This window comes from Sus scrofa, chromosome 2 (genome assembly GCF_054392235.1).
Source record: "Sus scrofa isolate SSC_HxYL_T2T_F1_AM1 chromosome 2, Sscrofa_HxYL_maternal_Yorkshire_Landrace_v2.0, whole genome shotgun sequence".
Taxonomy (NCBI): domain Eukaryota; kingdom Metazoa; phylum Chordata; class Mammalia; order Artiodactyla; family Suidae; genus Sus; species Sus scrofa.
The window spans coordinates 145,158,916-145,176,335 of NC_139384.1; the positions used below are offsets into that span (position 1 = coordinate 145,158,916).

General features: G+C 40.3%; 1 protein-coding gene and 1 long non-coding RNA gene across 7 annotated transcripts in view; one reads left to right on the forward strand and one right to left on the reverse strand.

Moving 5' to 3' along the window:
* The window catches only part of SLC22A4 (solute carrier family 22 member 4), a 46,205-nt gene extending 43,176 nt beyond the window's left edge, over positions 1-3,029 (forward strand). For 4 of the 5 annotated variants that reach the window (XR_014835551.1, XR_014835552.1, XM_005661640.4 and 1 more), the window contains exon 10: positions 906-3,029. Coding sequence is in view for 3 of the 5 variants with exons in the window: in XM_005661640.4 (XP_005661697.2) it covers positions 906-981 (76 nt within the window). In the remaining 2 variants the exon portion in view is untranslated. 5 annotated transcript variants of the gene reach the window in all.
* Positions 1-17,420, reverse strand: part of LOC102157444 (uncharacterized) — a 20,811-nt gene continuing 3,391 nt past the window's right edge. For both annotated transcript variants that reach the window (XR_014838774.1, XR_001307200.3), the window contains exons 3-4: positions 806-913; positions 1-137 (exon numbers count right to left, since the gene is read on the reverse strand). This is a non-coding gene — a long non-coding RNA (uncharacterized LOC102157444). The remainder of the gene's footprint in view (positions 138-805; positions 914-17,420) is intronic.

Genomic DNA, 17,420 nt, shown 5'->3' on the forward strand with positions numbered 1-17,420 from the left:
ATTGCATGATCAATTATTGTTTAACCTCAGGCCCTCTCCCTTCCCTGGAGGTTGGAGGGTAGGCCAAAGATCCAGGCTTCTACTCAAGTCTTGGTCCTTCTGCCAATCAGTCTCCATCTTTGAGGCTATGGAGGGACCTGCCAAGAGTTGCCTCATTAAATAAGAAGTAAGACTCCTATTACCCTTGCCACTTAGAAAATTTCAAGGGATTTAGGAGCTTCATATCAGGAATCAGGACAAAAATCAAATATCTTTCTATGACATCACAGATTGGTGAACATTTCAAAAATGAGTGGTATGATAGGAAAAGTTTAAATTCTAGAGTGAGCGCCTAACCTCAAATCCCACATCTGCTGCATAAATTTGGGCAATTTTCTTACTTTTCACTAAACTTCAGTATTCCCATCTTTTATATGGTAATAGTTCATATGGCTTTTGTGGGGGTTATATACTAGAAAGTGTTTTTTAGCGCCTGGCCGTGATAAAAATAAGTCTGTATATGAATGGATTCTGATCCCAGACTGAACATGCATAGTCAAAGGTACCCACTTTTTATGGTTGGTCAGCAGTTGGTTGTGATTTTGTTTTCGTGAGAGGAAGTGAGCTCAAGTCCTCCTGCTCTACCATCTTGTCCAAAGGTGCCCACTTTCAATGTTGTTTCTTCTAATGACATAAGCACTTCAGTATCAGCTTTAACTTGCCAGCAACGTCATGCTGACCACTCTGTGTTCTCCTCAGAAAAACTGTAAATCACAGACTACTGGTTCTAGACTAATGAGATTCTTATTAGAGCTAAAATAATTACCTGTTCAAAGACTGGAGAAATGTTTTTCAGTGTCAGTTTGGCATTTTGAGGAGCGGAGCCTTGAATGTTTAATTTTCTTCAGCATTTATCTTGTTTTCAGGTTCAGATCTGGGAAAAGAACAAAAGATTCAATGGAAAAAGAAGAAAGTCCCAAAGTGCTAATAACTTCATTCTGATAAAATTTCCACCTTATCTGGTGAACTGAAAAACAGACCCATTAGACTACGAAGAAACTAAAGCCTTTCCCGCTGAAAGGGACTCACTGTAAGGATTAACGCTAAAATGGACCTTGCTATGGAGAAGTGCTTATCATACAGCAAACTTGGGGTGACTCTTCCAGATAAGCTCCTTAGTTGACAAAACAAACCATTTATAGAGAGTCTTTCATATGAATTAATTTGTAAGAATTTTTGAAAATGTGTTGGTCAAGGATTGGTAAATCCATACAAAGATTAACACTCATCTCAAAATATAAATACTATCCACATTTTTAAAATATCATTGTATTAACACAACTATCAGGTGGCAACATGTGCCATATGTGTGTGTGTGCGTGTGTGTGTATAAGTGAACCAGCACATTCAAAATTTACAATAGTTTTTGTTTTTTTGTTTTTTGTTTTGTTTTGTTGTTTTTGTTGTTGTTGTTGTTGTTGCTATTTCTTGGGCCGCTCCCGCGGCATATGGAGGTTCCCAGGCTAGGGGTTGAATCGGAGCTGCAGCCACTGGCCTACGCCAGAGCCACAGCAACGCGGGATCTGAGCTGCGCCTGCAACCTACACCACAGCTCGCGGCAATGCCGGATCCTTAACCCACTGAGCAAGGGCAGGGATCGAACCCGCAACCTCATGGTTCCTAGTCGGATTCGTTAACCACTGCGCCACGACGGGAACTCCGGGCTACTGGTTTTTAATATGCTGCTTGGTGGCATCATCTAAAATTAATTATCCCCAAATGTAAATATTTACTATCTAAATGTTTTTCTTTCTTCCTTTTTTTTTTTTTTTTTTTTTTTGTCTTTTCTAGGGCCTCTTCCTGCGCACATGGAGATTCCCAGGCTAGGGGTCTAATCAGAGCTGTAGCCGCCGGCCTACACCACAGCCACAGCAACACGGGATCAAAGCCGCGTCTGCAAGGTACACCACAGCTCACGGCAACACCAGATCCTTAACCCACTGAACAAGCAAGGCCAGGGATTGAACTCGCAACCTCATGGTTCCTAGTTGGATTCATTAACCACTGCGCCACGAACTCCCTAAATGTTTTTAAAGGAAAATGTGGTGTGATATCTTGGTAAGCAATCTTCATTACTTCAAGATCGTTATCTTGAATTTTTCTGATTAACTCAGAATTTTTTTTATATTGCCATATTTCTTTCTAGCACACATTTTATATCGGACTGACACTGATCCCATTTTCGGTTACTTTAAAACCCCTAGACTATCTTAGAATAGTTGATGCTTTGTCATTAGAGACTCATGCACAGTTTTATCCACCCAGTGCTTTCATCTCCCCCACGGATGCAGCCTGTCTGGATGACCTTTCCACCTACCCTGCCAGACACTGGCTGCCTGTCCTGCACAAAGCAGGTCCGGCTGCCTCCCAAGAAGCATTCCTTGAACTTCCTTCGCAGCAGCAATGACAGTTCACTCCACTGTGCTCTTCTGGTATTTGTCATCTTCATTTAATCAGGCTCTTATCTGCTTGCCTCCCCACCCCACTACAAGTCCATAAGCCTCTGGGAAGCCAGGGACCTCACCTTGCTTATCTTTTTATCCTTTGTGGTGCTGCTTAACAGAAGTGCTTTCTTGCACATAACAGGCATTTTAGAGATATTCTTTTTTTTTCTCTCTCTTTTTACAGCTGTACCTGTTGCATGTGGAAGTTCCAGGGCTGGATCAAATCAGGGCTGCAGCTGAGGCCTATACCATAGCCACAGCAGCATGGAATCTAAAGTGCACCTGTGACCTGCAACTCGGCTTGTGGCAACACTGGATCCTTAACCCACTGAGCAAGGTCAGGGATACAACCCGCACCCTCAGGGAGAGCAGGTCTTTAACCCCTGAGCCACAACAGGAATTCCCAGATATTCATTTTAATTAAAATACTTTGTAACTCTTTCTTGGTGAAAATGTTATGTTTGAAACATAGACATTTGAATTTTTAAACACCTATGTATAAAAGGCCCTTAAAGTGATTTCTAAATATAAAAAGTAAGGATGTGATTATTGCCTTTTATTGCTGTTTGTATGAGTGCTTCATATTTTATAATAATAAGAGATGACTTTTTTTAAAAAAAAAATCTCTTTATAACAAGGCAACAAGTACACAAATGATTATTTCCTTGGTAGTTCAAAGACTGAGTAGATCAATATATGCCAAAATAGTATTTGATTAAATTCAAGATATATTCCTGATTTTTAAAAACTACCTTTAAAATTAGGTCTATAAGGCAACTACCTGAACTTGCTTATGAGTATCATTCTCAGACTGACGGGCAATATTACGCCACATGTTTGAGTAAAACACTGGGGAGGCAACCCATTAACAGTAATTTTATGCATACATGTTTTAGCACCTTTTTGACATTTTTGGATAGGTTTTGGTAATTATAGTCATGGTATAAAATATAAGAAGTAAAACTATTAGAAAATAGACAAAATTATCAACATTTCAAGGAGCATATAATGATATCCCATTTTCAAAATCCAAGCAAATTAACCAAAAATTCTTATACTTAAAAATTTCAGTTTAAGTGGAGGCATATATGTTTCTAAATCACCAACTTTTTATGTATTAGAAATAGTCAGCTAGAAAATACACAGGGAAAAAAAGCTCCATTCCTAATAGTCATAAGAACATAAAATACCTAGAAATAATATCTTTTAAAATGTATAAAACCTAAGTGAATAAGTTATTCTATTTTACTAAAACTTGAATAGAGGCGTCATGCCCTTAAATGTGTAGAATGAATACTGTGAACCTGTGATTCTTACCAAATTAATTCATTATTTTAGTATTATTAAAATTAATATTTCAATGAGACATTTTAAGAAATTAAAAAATAATTCTAAAGAGCATATGAAAGAACAAATACACAAGACTAAGAAATTTTTGGAAAAGAAGAATGGTAGGACAGACTGAAAAAAAAAAGAAAGATAAATAGGTAGTCCAGAAGTTCATAAAATTTGGCATATGATAAAAGTACATTACAAATGATCAAAAAAAGGATAAACTACTCAAAACTAGTGCTGGGACAATTGACAAGCTAGGAAAAAAACAACATCTCACCATAAAACACACCAAATTAATTCTGAATGGATTAAAGATTCAAAAGTAATAAATAAATAAGCTTAGAGAAAATATAGGTGATTATTTAATCTCAGGATGGATAGGGAATTAAAGGTAAAATAAATAAGATTTTGCTAAATTTCTATACATCCAAAAATCTTAAATTAACACAACATGGAAAAATAATAAAAATATATTGGACAAAGTTTCCTTTCATTTGTGCATCAATTTTAAAACACCAGCTAAGACACTAGTTAAAGCAAATAGTAAGAAGGTTAAGTTCATCACTGGAGACCAGTGTTCCTGGGCCTAATACTGGGTCTGTCATTTATCAGCTGTATAGCCTTGAACAAGTTATACAGGCATACCTTGTTTTATTGTGCTTTGCTTGATTGTGCTTCACTGATAACGTGGTTTGTTTGGGTTTTTTTTTACAAATTAAAGGTTTATAGCAACCTCGCATTTTCAGAGGGTAGTTAGCCTTTTTTAGTAATAAAGTATATTTAAATTAAGGTTTGTACATTGGTTTTCTGTTAAGATTCGATGCTATTGCACACTTAACAGACTGCAGTATAATGTAAACATAATTTTTATATGCACTAGGAAACAAAAAAAATTCATGTGACTCACTTTATTGTGATATTCACTTTACTGCAATAGTCTAGAACTGGATCCATAATATCTCGGAGATATGCCTGATTTTTCCCAAATCTCAGCCTCTTCATCTGTAAAAGGAGGCTGAGCAGTTCTATGAGACGATTGTAGGGTGTACACATGATAAGGCATGTATTTAGCACCGTGCCTAGCAGACATAAATGTTTTCTTCTATCTCACATCTCACTGAACTCAACAGTTAATCATTATAATCAACTTCCTTGCCCCTTTCTTCATCCACCTTACTTTTTGGGCAAACTGGTTAAATCCACCAGCACTTGCAGAGCTAGACATAGCTAGAAAAAATATGCGAACATGCTGACTCGTTTCATTTAAAATTAATGAACAGTCACCAAGAGGAACGTTATTGCTGACTGACAGTCATGTTCCACTGCCCTGGTCTGTTCTCCATCCTCAGTGACCTTTCGCCTCAGCTCTCTAGTATCTCCTCCCCCACGCTCACCCTCAGCTGTGCCTTTGTTTCCTATTTCATTTAGAAAATTGAAGAAATAGGAGAAACTTCCCCTTGCTCTCTTTCTCTCTCTGTATGTGTGTGTTTTTGCATCTCTGAACTTGGTGCTCCTGCCCCCTTACCTACTCAAGGACATTTCCAGCAATTAATTCCCCTGACCGTCTACCCCATGATCAGTCTTCTCTCTCTACTGGATCTTTCTCAGTGAGCGTGCAAACATGCTGTTATTTCCACAATGATGAAAAAGCTCTCCTTTGACCCCACTTCTGCCTTCAGCTACTGCCCCATCTCTCCTTATCCCTTCACAGCAAAATTCCCCTAATGATGACTCTATATTTGCTACTTCCAATTGTTTTTTCTTCTGCTTTTCTCTTGAACCCACTATAGTTGAGTTTTAGCCTCCACCTCTTCACCAGAGCAGCTTTTATCAAGGTCCCCAGTGACCTGCATGTTTCTGAACTCAATGGTCAACTCATAGTCCTCATCTCACCTGCCCTCTTAAGGCACGAGACAAACTGATTTCTCTTTCCTTGAAATGCTTCCTGGGACACCACACTTGCTCGGTTTTCCTCTTACTTTGTTGACTGCTCCTTCATAATTTCCTTTGCTGGTCCTTTCTTATCTCCTCCAGAGCTAACCATGAGAGGGCTCAGAGCTGAGTCTTTGGTCCTCTTCCTTTTCTTTAAACCCAGTCTTATGATTTTACATGTTTTTTCTATATTAAAAACCACGAGATACAGAAAGAGCTTAAACCCAGGTGCACATACCAACTCAATACCCTCACTTAGCTAGCTACTGGGTATCTCAAACGTAACACATCCAAATTTAGTCTGTGCTCTTAGTTCCCCTTCCACCCGGCCCCAAGTCTGCTTTTTCTGAAGTCTTCCATATCTCAGTAAGAGGCAAATTCATTTTTCCAACTGCTCTTTTTCTGATACCCCATATCCAAACGGTCAATATCTTTGGTCATAATTTCAACATACCTAGGATCTAGAGTCTGTTAGCTTCCTAATCAGTCCCTCCTCCTTAATGCTGCTCCTTCCCTCCCTCGATCTATTCTCAACCTGGCGGTATGAGTTACCTAAATGAGATCATTTCACTTTTCTGCTCCAAATATTTCGATAGATTCCCATCTCGGTCAGAGTTTTAAAAAGCCAAAGTATCAGAGTTCCCATTGTGGCTTAGCAGGTGAAGAACCCAACATGGTGTCTGTGAGGATGCGGGTTCCATCCCTGGCCTCGCTCAGTGGGTTAAGGATCTGGCATTGCTGCAAGCTGTAGTTTGGGTCACAGATGCTGCTGTGGCTGTGGTGTAGGCCAGCAGCTGCAGGTCTGATTTGACCTCTAGCCTGGGAACCTCCATATGCCTCAGGTGCAGCTGTAAAAAGAGAAAAAAGAAACCCCAAGTATTTACAATGGCCTCTAAGTAGAATGATCCCATATCTGAGGTTTACCAGGACAGTTGTAGCTTCTATCTACAGGCCTAGTGCAATTATCAGTAACACCCCCTTTTCACTCTAAAAATGCCCCAATTTGGATGGTAAATTGTACATGGTCCCCCAGGGCCCTACTCTATGTGCCCCACCCTTTAGCTCTCTGACTTCATCTCCTATTACTCCCGCCATGATTGTCCTCATTCAGGCTACCAAGGCCTTGTTCTCCTTTGAACATGCTAGAGATGCTTCTGCATGTTCCCTCTTCCTGGGAGTGCTTTTCCCATTTATCTGCGTGGCTGGCTCCCTTACTTTTACGTCTTTGCTCAAATGGCAGCTGATTAGTAAATCCTTCCTTGAGGACCCTATTTAAAGTTGTATCCTGTTCTCTCTTTGCCTGCTTCACTTTTCTCCAGAGTTACCACTCTCTGACATCCTAACTAATTTACTTCTTCATTTTGTGTTCTTCTCTGTCCTCATGGGGCTTATATTCCATGAGGAGCACTTCTGTCTTCTCAGCACTTAAAACAGTGCTTGGCGAATAGCAGGCTCTCAATAAATATTCGTTGAAAACGTGAAGGAATTATTATCATTATTATGGTTAAATGGGCAAAAGAAATTGTTAGTTTTCAAATAAGAAGATATTGGTCAGCCAATAAACATACCAAAAAAAGTGTTCTTGCTTCACAAACAATTAAAAGAATACTAACTGTAGTGAGAATGTGATGTTATTTTCCATGTAACATATTAGTAAAAACTACAAAATGACAGTATTCATTATCATGTATGACAAGGGAGGCTCTCATATTTTTCTGGTGGAAATGTAAACTGGTTTCTTTTTTCTTTTTCTTTCTTTTTTTTAGGGCCCCACCTATGGCATATGAAGTTCCCAGGCCACGGGTTGAACCAGAACTGCAACAACCGGCCTACACCACAGCCACAGCAACGCAGGAACTGAGCTTCATCTGCAACCTACGCCAAAGCTGGCGACATGCCGGGTCCTTAACCCACTGAGCAAAGCAAAGGATGGAACCCGCATCCTCACACTATGCTAGGTTCTTAACCAACCCACTGAGCCACAATAGGAACTTCATATTTTTTTAGAAAAAAAAATGGCAAAGTGTTTCTAGGGCCTTAACATGATTGGATGTGTGTGTATGTGTGTCTTTTTAGGTTCACACCCTTGGCATATGGAAGTTCCCAGGCTAGGGGTCAAATCCGAGCTGCAGCTGCCAGCCTACGCCACAGCCCCAGCAACGCAGGGTCCGAGCCGTGTCTGCAACTTACATCACACCTCACAGCAATGCTGGATCCTTAACCCACTGAGCGAGGCCAGGGATCAAACCCATGTCCTCAAGGATAATAGTCGGGTTCATTATCGCTGAGCCATGACAGGAACTCCTTGGATTATTCTTTGATGTAATAACTCTACAACTAGGAAATAACCAGAGATATATGAAATATTTATGCATATAGATGTTTCTCACAATATTACCTGCAGTCTTAAAAATTATGTGTGGCCTAACAAAGGAGGTGAAAAACTTATGCACCGAAAATACTAAACATTGCTAAAAGAAATAAAAAATGATACAAATAAATGAAAAGACATCCCATGCTTACACATTTAATGCTATCAAATATCATTAAAATGTCCATACTAAAGCAAACTGATCTTCATATTCAATGCAATTTCTATCAAAATCCCAATGGCATTTTTGCAGAACTAGGAAAAACCAACCTAAAATTCAAATGGAATATCAAGGAACCCTGAGTAGCCAAAACAAACTTGAAAAAAAAGAACACAGTTGAAGGCCTCTCACTTCCTGGGTTCAAAATATACTATAAAGCAACAGTAATCAAGACAGTGTGGTACTGGTGGAAAGTAAGATATATGGACCAATGGAACGGAATAGAGAGCCCAGAAATAAACCCTTGCATATATGGCCAAATGATTTTTGACAAGCATGTCAAGACTACAAAATCAGGAAAAGACAATCTCTTCAACAAATGATTTTGTTAAAACTGGATATCAAACACATGCAAAAGAATGAAGTTGGACCCAAACCTTATACAATATACAAAAAAATATCTCAAACAGGTTAAAGACCTAAGTGTAAGACCTAAAACTATAAAATTTGTAGAAAAAAAAGCTTCAGGATGTTGAATTTGGGAATGGTTTCTTGACCATGACACCAAAATACTGACAACAAAAGGAAAAATTGACAAATGGGACTACATCAAACTAAAAAACCCATGAGTGTCAAAGGAAACACCCAAACAAAAAGGTAACCTATAGAATGAGAGAAAATATTTGTAAATTATATATCTGACAAAGGGTTAACATCTAGAATATAAAAGGAACTTCTACAACTCAGCAACAAAAAACAAATCCTGATTTTAAAAATGGGCAAAGGGTTTGAATAGGCAATTCTCCAAAGCAGATACACAAATTACCAGCAAACATAGGAAATGATGCTCAACATCACTAATCATTAAAAAAATGCAAATCAAAACCACAATGAGATGCCACCTCACACTCAATAGGATGGCTGCTATCAAAAGAACAAAAAAGTGTCGGCAAGGATGTGGAGAAATTGGAATCCTTGTGTACTATTTATTGATGAGAATATAAAATGGTGCAGCCAGTATGAAAAACAGAGGTTCCTTAAAAAATTTTAAAAAAATAGAATCACCATGTGATCTAGTGGTACCATATGATATCACATCAGAATATATATCCAAAATAGTTCAAAACAGGATCTCAAAGAGTTATTTGCACACTCATACTTGCACATTCAAGTTCATTTTTTGGTTTCTTTTCTGTATTTTTCCATGCTTTGTTTTGCAAATAACATATATTATTTTTATAATCATATAGAAGTTAACAGATTGCACTAACTTTTATTGGTACTCATTATTTAAAAATATGAGTTAAAAACGTTTTATTTTACTGAGTATCAACTCAACGCAAGTTTTTATTTGTTAACTTCCATATGATTATAAAGTGCAAGGTCTCAGGAAGTAAAGATGAACAAGAAGAATGTAAAATCCGAGCTCTCCATGGACTCAGTCTAGCCAGGTTATAAACTCCTATCTTTGTGGCCTCAGCAACCAGCCCAGTGCCCCGACTCGGCGCTAAGCTTTGGAGCTGGGACCCAGGTCAAAGTCATTTTTTCCCATCCAGACCTGAGTATCTGAATCTTTCCTCACTCTGTTTGAGCAGCAGTCACCTCTACCCTGATCTAGACCAAGTCAAACCTGCTCTGTTGAGGTGAATTACCTTAACCCAGAGGGTTATATTTAACAGACGACTGAATGGGTTGTAAAAATTATGAGGATGTGAACTATCACCCAGTGCCTCTGCGTTGGCAGGGAAACATGTGAAGCCTGATTTTGAAAACCCTGAAACCATCTCTCTCCAACACTGCAAACTTAATCCTTCTTATCTAGTCCCTTCCTAGCCCCCCACTGTTTCCTTCCCTGCTACTCTCCTCCCTCAAGAATATCCCTGGTTGCTCACTCCAGGCCCCTGTCTAGACAGAGATCAGGCTCCCACTCCCCACCCTCTGAGAGCCCCACTTTCCCTGCGGTCCTGTCTCTCAAATGGAGGCTCTTCCTTTTCCACTTTCTATGAACTTCAGAGCCAGGTAAGGTCTCAGGGTTTTCCTCATTCCCCACCATAACTCCTTCACCTTCACTTATATAAAATGTCTCCTTCAAGCCTTGCACTGTGCCCTTCCTGTTTCTGTTACCAACAATCTGCCAGCTGCTTATCTACCTTCCATGAGCTCTCTAGAACCTGGCCTGAGGTATTGACTTCTGTGCTCAGAAAGATGAGTAATCCTACACTTCACCCTCATAGTATTTGACCTTTACCAGCACTTTAATCCCTCCCTGCCAAGGACACATCCTGGGCCCCAACATCAGTCACAACAACTCCACCTCATTCCAGGACCTTTTATTTTCCTCGCAACCTTTTTTTTTTTTTCCAGTTTTGGTCACCCCGTGGCATAATGAAGTTCCCGGGCCAGGGATCAGATCCGAGCCACAGTTGTGACTTACCCTGCAGCTGTAGCAACGCCACTGTGCTAGGCCAGGGATTGAACCTGTGTCCTGGTGCTCCAGAGATGGGGCTGATCCCAGTACACCACAGCAGGAACTCCTAGTTTCCTCACACCCCTCTTATTTTAGTCTGACTTTATTTATGTATTTATTTGTCTTTTTAGGGCTGCATCTGTGGCACTTGGAAGTTCCCAGGTTAGGAGGCGAGTCGGAGCTGTAGCTGCCGGCCTACACCACAGCCATAGCAATGCAGGATCCAAGCTGTATCTGTGACCTACACCACAGCTCGAGGTGGCTCCTTAACCCACTGAGCAAGACCAGGGATCCAACCTGCATCCTCCTGGCTGCCAGTCAGATTCGTTTCTGCTGAGTCATGAAGGGAACTAACTCCTAGTTCTGACTTTAACACCATTTCCCATCCCTTCCAGGTTATACCTCATGATCCCCTCAATTCGCTCACACTACTTACTGCCTTGGTCCTTTTGTTTACTAATCTTGCAAAATCTAAATCCAAGATAAATCAAGCCATTTTACTCTTTGCTCTCAACCTGCTGCTGAACTGAGATACGGACAAGAAAGGGAATCACTGATGAGTTGAAAGAACATGCTGTTTCAGAGAGTGGCAAGTAGGGTGAAAGCCCAGCCACTATTGAAAAGGTAAGTCTGCAGAGATATCAACTCACATGGTTCTGCAATCTTCTCCAGTGTCCCAGAGTAGCAGTGAAATGCACAAATGGTTGGATCTGGGGCTTTGCAGTACAGGTGAGGAGAATGACAAGACAATGGAGGAACTGAGATTGAAGCAAAGGACTAAATATCAAGATGAAACAGAAGGGAGTTACTGTTGCAGCTCAGTGGGTTAAGAACCCGAAATAGTATCTCTGAGTATGTGGACATAGTGTCCCTGAGGATGTGGGTTCGGTCCCTGGCCTTGCTCAGTGGGTTAAGGATCCGGCATTGCTGCAAGCTGCAGCGTAAGTCACAGATGCAGCCCGAATCTGGCATTGCTGTGGCTGTGGTATAGGCTGGCAGCTGCAGCTTCAATTCAACCCTTAGCTTGGGAACTGCCATATACTGCAGGTGCAGCTGAAAAAAAAAGATGAAAGAGAATAAAAACATGACAATTTCTGTTGATCCTTGTATGCTGTGTTCATCTACCTTTTTCCTCTTTATCTGGTGTATGAGAACCTGGCACAGTGTTAAGATCCAGAGCATTCAAAAGAACAAACTGCTGATCAGTTTAACTAAGGTGGCAGGATCAGCACCATCTTTCTTGGATTGTTCACCACCACAAACATTCGACTATGGTGATATGAAACCTATGGAGATAGAATGCAGTCAGTTGGTAAGGGCTGAGGGCTAGATTTCATTTTTCAGAATAATGAGATTAATAATTAATAGTGTAAGCTTGAGGCAGACAGCCAGAATTTTAATTTGGCCCTGTCACATACTAATTCAAGCAACAGGTTAGATGACTTAACTTCTTCTGTTTCTTTATCTGTAAAGTGAGGACAGTAAGAATATCTATCTCATAGAGCAGATTTGACGACTTAATGAGGCCTTGGGCTTTTTTTTTAGCATTATTATTATTATAATACAATAGCAGAAAGGATTGACACTTTCCCAGGAATTTCTAATTTCCACCCTAACCTGGCATCTAGTTCAGAAGATTAAGATCTTCAGTAACTTACATTATCCTAATTTAACTCAGTCATAGCCTTCTGATCTTTCCCTATGGAATTTTACTCCAATATGACTGTATCCTGTAGAAGACCTATGTGTTCTTATGTATCTTCTCTCCTAGGTGATCTCATTCAGACCTGTGGCTATATTATCATCCATATGTGGGTAATATTCTACTTTATTTCTCATTCTGACCTCTCCTATCACCTACAGGCTCATATATCCAACCATCTCCAAATGTTTATTGAAATACAAGTTTTAAAAATTAATATATTTAAGTATCATTTTAGTTTTATATTTAAAACAAAACATTTTTGTTCAGAAAGCAAAAGAAAAAATTGATAAAAACTGAACTATACCAAAACTTAAAACTTCTGTGCCTGAAAGGATATGATCAAAAGAGTAAAAAGGCAACCCCTGGAATGGTAGAAGGTATTTGGAAACCAAATATCTGATAAGGGGTTAATATCCAGAACACAGAAACAATTCCTACAATTCAACAACAAAAATCCAAACAACCCAATTAAAATGAGCCACGGACTTGAATAAAATATTCAAAGAAATATATGAATGACCAATAAGCACATGAAATAACATTCAACCTCACTAATCATCAGGGAAATACGTACAAATCAAAACCACAATGAGGTACCACTTCACACCCATTACGGTGGCTGCTGTTAAAAAAAGAGAGGAGTTCCCGTTGTGGCACAGTGAAAACGAATTGGACTAGGAACCACGAGGTTGCGGGTTCGATCCCTGGCCTCGCTCAGTGGGTTAAGGATTCGGTGTTGCTGTGAGCTGTGGTATAGGTCATAGACACGGCTCAGATCTGGCGTTGCTGTGGCTGTGGTGTAGGCTGGCACCTATAGCTCCGATTGGACCCCTAGCCTGGGAACCTCCATATGGCCCTAAAAAAAAAAAAAAAAAAAAAAAAAGGCAAAAAAAAAAGAGAGAGAAAAAGTAACAAGTATTGGTGAGGATATGGAGAAAATTGGAAACTTTGTGTACTGTTGGTACACAAATGTAAAATGGTGCAGTACACAAAATTGGTACACAAATGTAAAATGGTGCAGTCCCTATGGAAAAGTATGGTGGTTCTTCGCAAAATTTCAAATGTGGAGTTCCCTGGTGGCCTGGTGGGTTAAGGATCCAGCACTGTCACTTCTATAGTTCAGGTCACTTCAGTGGCTCAGGTTCAATCCCTGGTCTTGAGAACTTTTGCATACCAAAGGCATGGCCAAAAAAAGAATTCAAAAATACAGTTACCATTTAATCCAGCAATTCCATTTCTAGGTATATACCCAAAAGAACTGAAAACGGGGACTTGAAGAGATATTTATACACTTATGTTCATATTATTCACAATAGCCAAAAGATGAAAGCAGCCCAAGTGACCACTGACAGATGAATGGAAAAAACAAATAGTGGAATATTATTTATACACGCAGTAGAGTATTATTCAGCCTTAAAAAGGAAGAAAGGAGTTCCCGTCGTGGCGCAATGGTTAACGAATCCCACTAGGAACCATGAGGTTGCACGTTCGGCCCCTGCCCTTGCTCAGTGGGTTAACGATCCGGCGTTGCCGTGAGCTGTGGTGTAGGTTGCAGACGCGGCTCGGATCCTGCGTTGCTGTGGCTCTGGCGTAGGCCAGTGGCTACAGCTCCGATTCAACCCCTACCCTGGAAACCTCCATATGCCACGGGAGCGGCCCAAGAAATAGCAACAACAACAAAAAAGACAAAAAAAAAAAAAAAAAAAAAAAAAAAAAAAAGGAAGAAAATTCTGACACATGCTGCAGCACAGCTGAACCTTGAGGACATTACACTTACTGAAATAAGAAGCCACAAAAGGACAAATCCTGTATGATTCCATTTATATGAGGTATATATAACAGTCAAATTCAGAAAGACAGAAAGTAGAAGGGTGATTGCTAGGGGCTAGGAGAAGTGGGGAGTTAGTGTTTAAAAGACACAGTTTCAGGTTTGCAAGATGAAAAGAGCTCCAGAGATGGATGATGGTGATGGCTGTTTAACAACGGGATCTTAGTTAATGGCACTGAACTATACTCTTAGAAATAGTTAACATGAGTTCCTATTGTGGCTCAGTGGTAATGAATATGACGAGGATCCATGAGGATGCGGGTTCAATCCCTGACCCCTGCTCAGTGGGTTAAGGATCCAGCATTGCCGTGAGCAGTGGTGTTGGCTAGTAGCTGCAGCTCTGATTCCACCCTTTCCCTGGGAACTTCCATATTCCATGAGTGTGGCTCTAAAAAAACAAACAAAAAATAGTTAAGATGAGGAAGATGATACACTTTATGTTACGTGTATTCTATCTACCACAATAAAAAAATCTATATTAAAATACAGTAAAACTCTTAATTTCCCAAACCCTCCACCCCACCCAATTTCCTCATTCCAAAAACTTGCACCATGTTGCTTAAGCCAAAAATCCAGGAGTCATTATTAATTTCTTCTCTCATGCCCATATCCAATACTAAGTCATGTTACCTTTTGCTTCCAAAATACATCCTGAATTCACCCATTTATGTCTTTCACAGACACCACTCTACTCCAGGCCCTCCTAGGCTCTTGTCCTCCACAGTCTATTCACCACCCGGCAGCCAGAGTAGTCTTTTTATGATAGAAATCACACCTTATCCTTCCTCTGCTTAAAAAGGCTGATGGTTTCTCAATGTACCGAGGATAAAATTCAAACTCCCTGTCACTGGCTACAAGGCACTAGGTGATCTGGTCTCCATTTAAAGTGGCTTCTTGCCAAGGTCTCTTACCTTATGTCTCACCACTATTCACTTTGACTACTATGTTCCAGGCATGCGGGTCTTCCTTCTGTTGCTCGAACACCCCGAGGGCACGTTCTCACCTCACAGCCTTTGCACTTGCTGCTCCTCTGCTTGGAACACTGTCTTCCCAGCTCCTCACAGGATAGGTTCTTTCTCACCTCCGTTTCAGCTCAGCTATCATCTTCTTAGAAAACTATTCATTCACCACTCAATCTAAAGTAGCCACCCACTGGCCGTCACTCTTGACACCACTATGCTCTTTTATCTCTACTTGGCACTTACCACTATTGGAAATCCATATTTATTTTCACAAGTTCATTGAAGCTCTACCATCCCCCAACTAAAATGTGAGCTCCCTGAGAACTGATACCTTGTTTCTTTCTCAATTCCCAGAACCCAGGATGGGGCTGGGCACATAACAACCTATTCAAATATTTGCTGAATGAACAAAGAAGCAAATAATATTAATGACCCAATTTTCCTTTTATATATACATAAAAGCCTTTGGGGAAAACTTGTATTTCTAACATTAGCTGTCACCAATGTCTTTTCCATCTATTCTAGAATGATCATCACATGCTCGTGTGATAACTAAATAACACTAACACACTCGTTTGTGGCTATGAGTAATTATTTATGTGGAATTTTAAAACTCGCATATGCCTCCTGAAGCCAAATTGTACATTTTCACATTGGAAATGACACACATTCAAAGGAAAAGTCTGAACAGCTATGTCTTTAAAAAAATTTTCAGGATTTCTCGTCGTGGCGCAGTGGTTAACGAATCCGACTAGGAACCATGAGGTTGCAGGTTCGGTCCCTGCCCTTGCTCAGTGGGTTAACGATCTGGTGTTGCCGTGAGCTGTGGTGTAGGTTGCAGGTGCGGCTTGGATCCCACGTTGCTGTGGCTCTGGCGTAGGCCGGCAGCTATAGCTCCAATTCGACCCCTAGCCTGGGAACCTCCATATGCCGCAGGAGCGGCCCAATAAATAGCAAAAAGACAAAAAAAAAAAAAAAAAAAAAGTTAAAAAAAATTGTTTTTTTCAAAATATTTGATTACTTAATTCTCTAGTCTGCAAAATGTTTCGAGGCCCATTGTCTTCAAGATTAGTTAACCTATCTGTCCAGGCCAAAATAGACTAGCATTAGAATGCAGGATTGGGAGTTTCCGTTGTGGTGCAATGGAAGCAAATACAACTAGGAACCATGAGGTTGCGGGTTCGATCCCTGGCCTTGCTCAGTGGGTTAAGGATCAGGTGTTGCTATGAGCTGTGGCATAGGTCGCAGATCCAGCTTGGATCTGGTGTTGCTGTGGCTGTGGTGTACGCCGGCAGCTACAGCTCCAATTAGATCCCTAGCCTGGGAACCTCCATATGCTGCGGGTGCGGCCCTTAAAAGACCAAAAAGAAAAAAAAAAATCAGGATTGTATGACAGTACATGATTTCTCTGACCCTTCTATTTGTGCAATCCCAAACTCCTCCAAAGCCAAACCTCTAACCACAGTTGGGCTCATTAATAAGACTTTTATGTCTTTTTCTTTTCTTTTCTTTTTTTTTTTTTTTAAGATGTATCTGCACTGGACACCTGGAAGACAGTACAGAAATGCTATAAATCAACTGACAAGTGAAGTCCTGCTATGCCAAGCTTAGCTGCAGCTGCTCTATACTGTGCCCCAAATGCTGATACACATGGATGGTGATGTACCACTTGTGACGCTATCTGATGAGGTGGCTGGACTCCTGTTTTTTCTTTTGGACTATACTCTGATGTTCTAAGGACAAGGCAAACAATGTCTCTTAAAGATCTTGGCGAAAAGAGCTATTTCAGATTTTACTCAAGATGCCCTTTCTATAAAATCTGTATACAATCTATGGGATCACCAGCAGAGGCTGGACCCACCCTCGGAATCATCCTCCATTCTGAATAGAAAGGTCTAATATTGGACAAAGCCTGGACACTCTATCTCTTCTTTCCTCCATTCTGAATAGAAAGGTCTAATATTGGACAAAGCCTGGACACTCTATCTCTTCTTTCCTCAAAGTTCTTTCTTTGGAGGCTTCCTCCTCCTTTGGCAAGTAAGGGCTGACTGCTTCATTCCACAGAACCTACATCCATGTCCAAAGGTGCTTCTTTAGAGTCAGTAATCAAAATAAAACGGTTAATTATGGCTAATATTTATTTTGCATTTGATGTGTGCTAGGCACAGAGCTAAGCA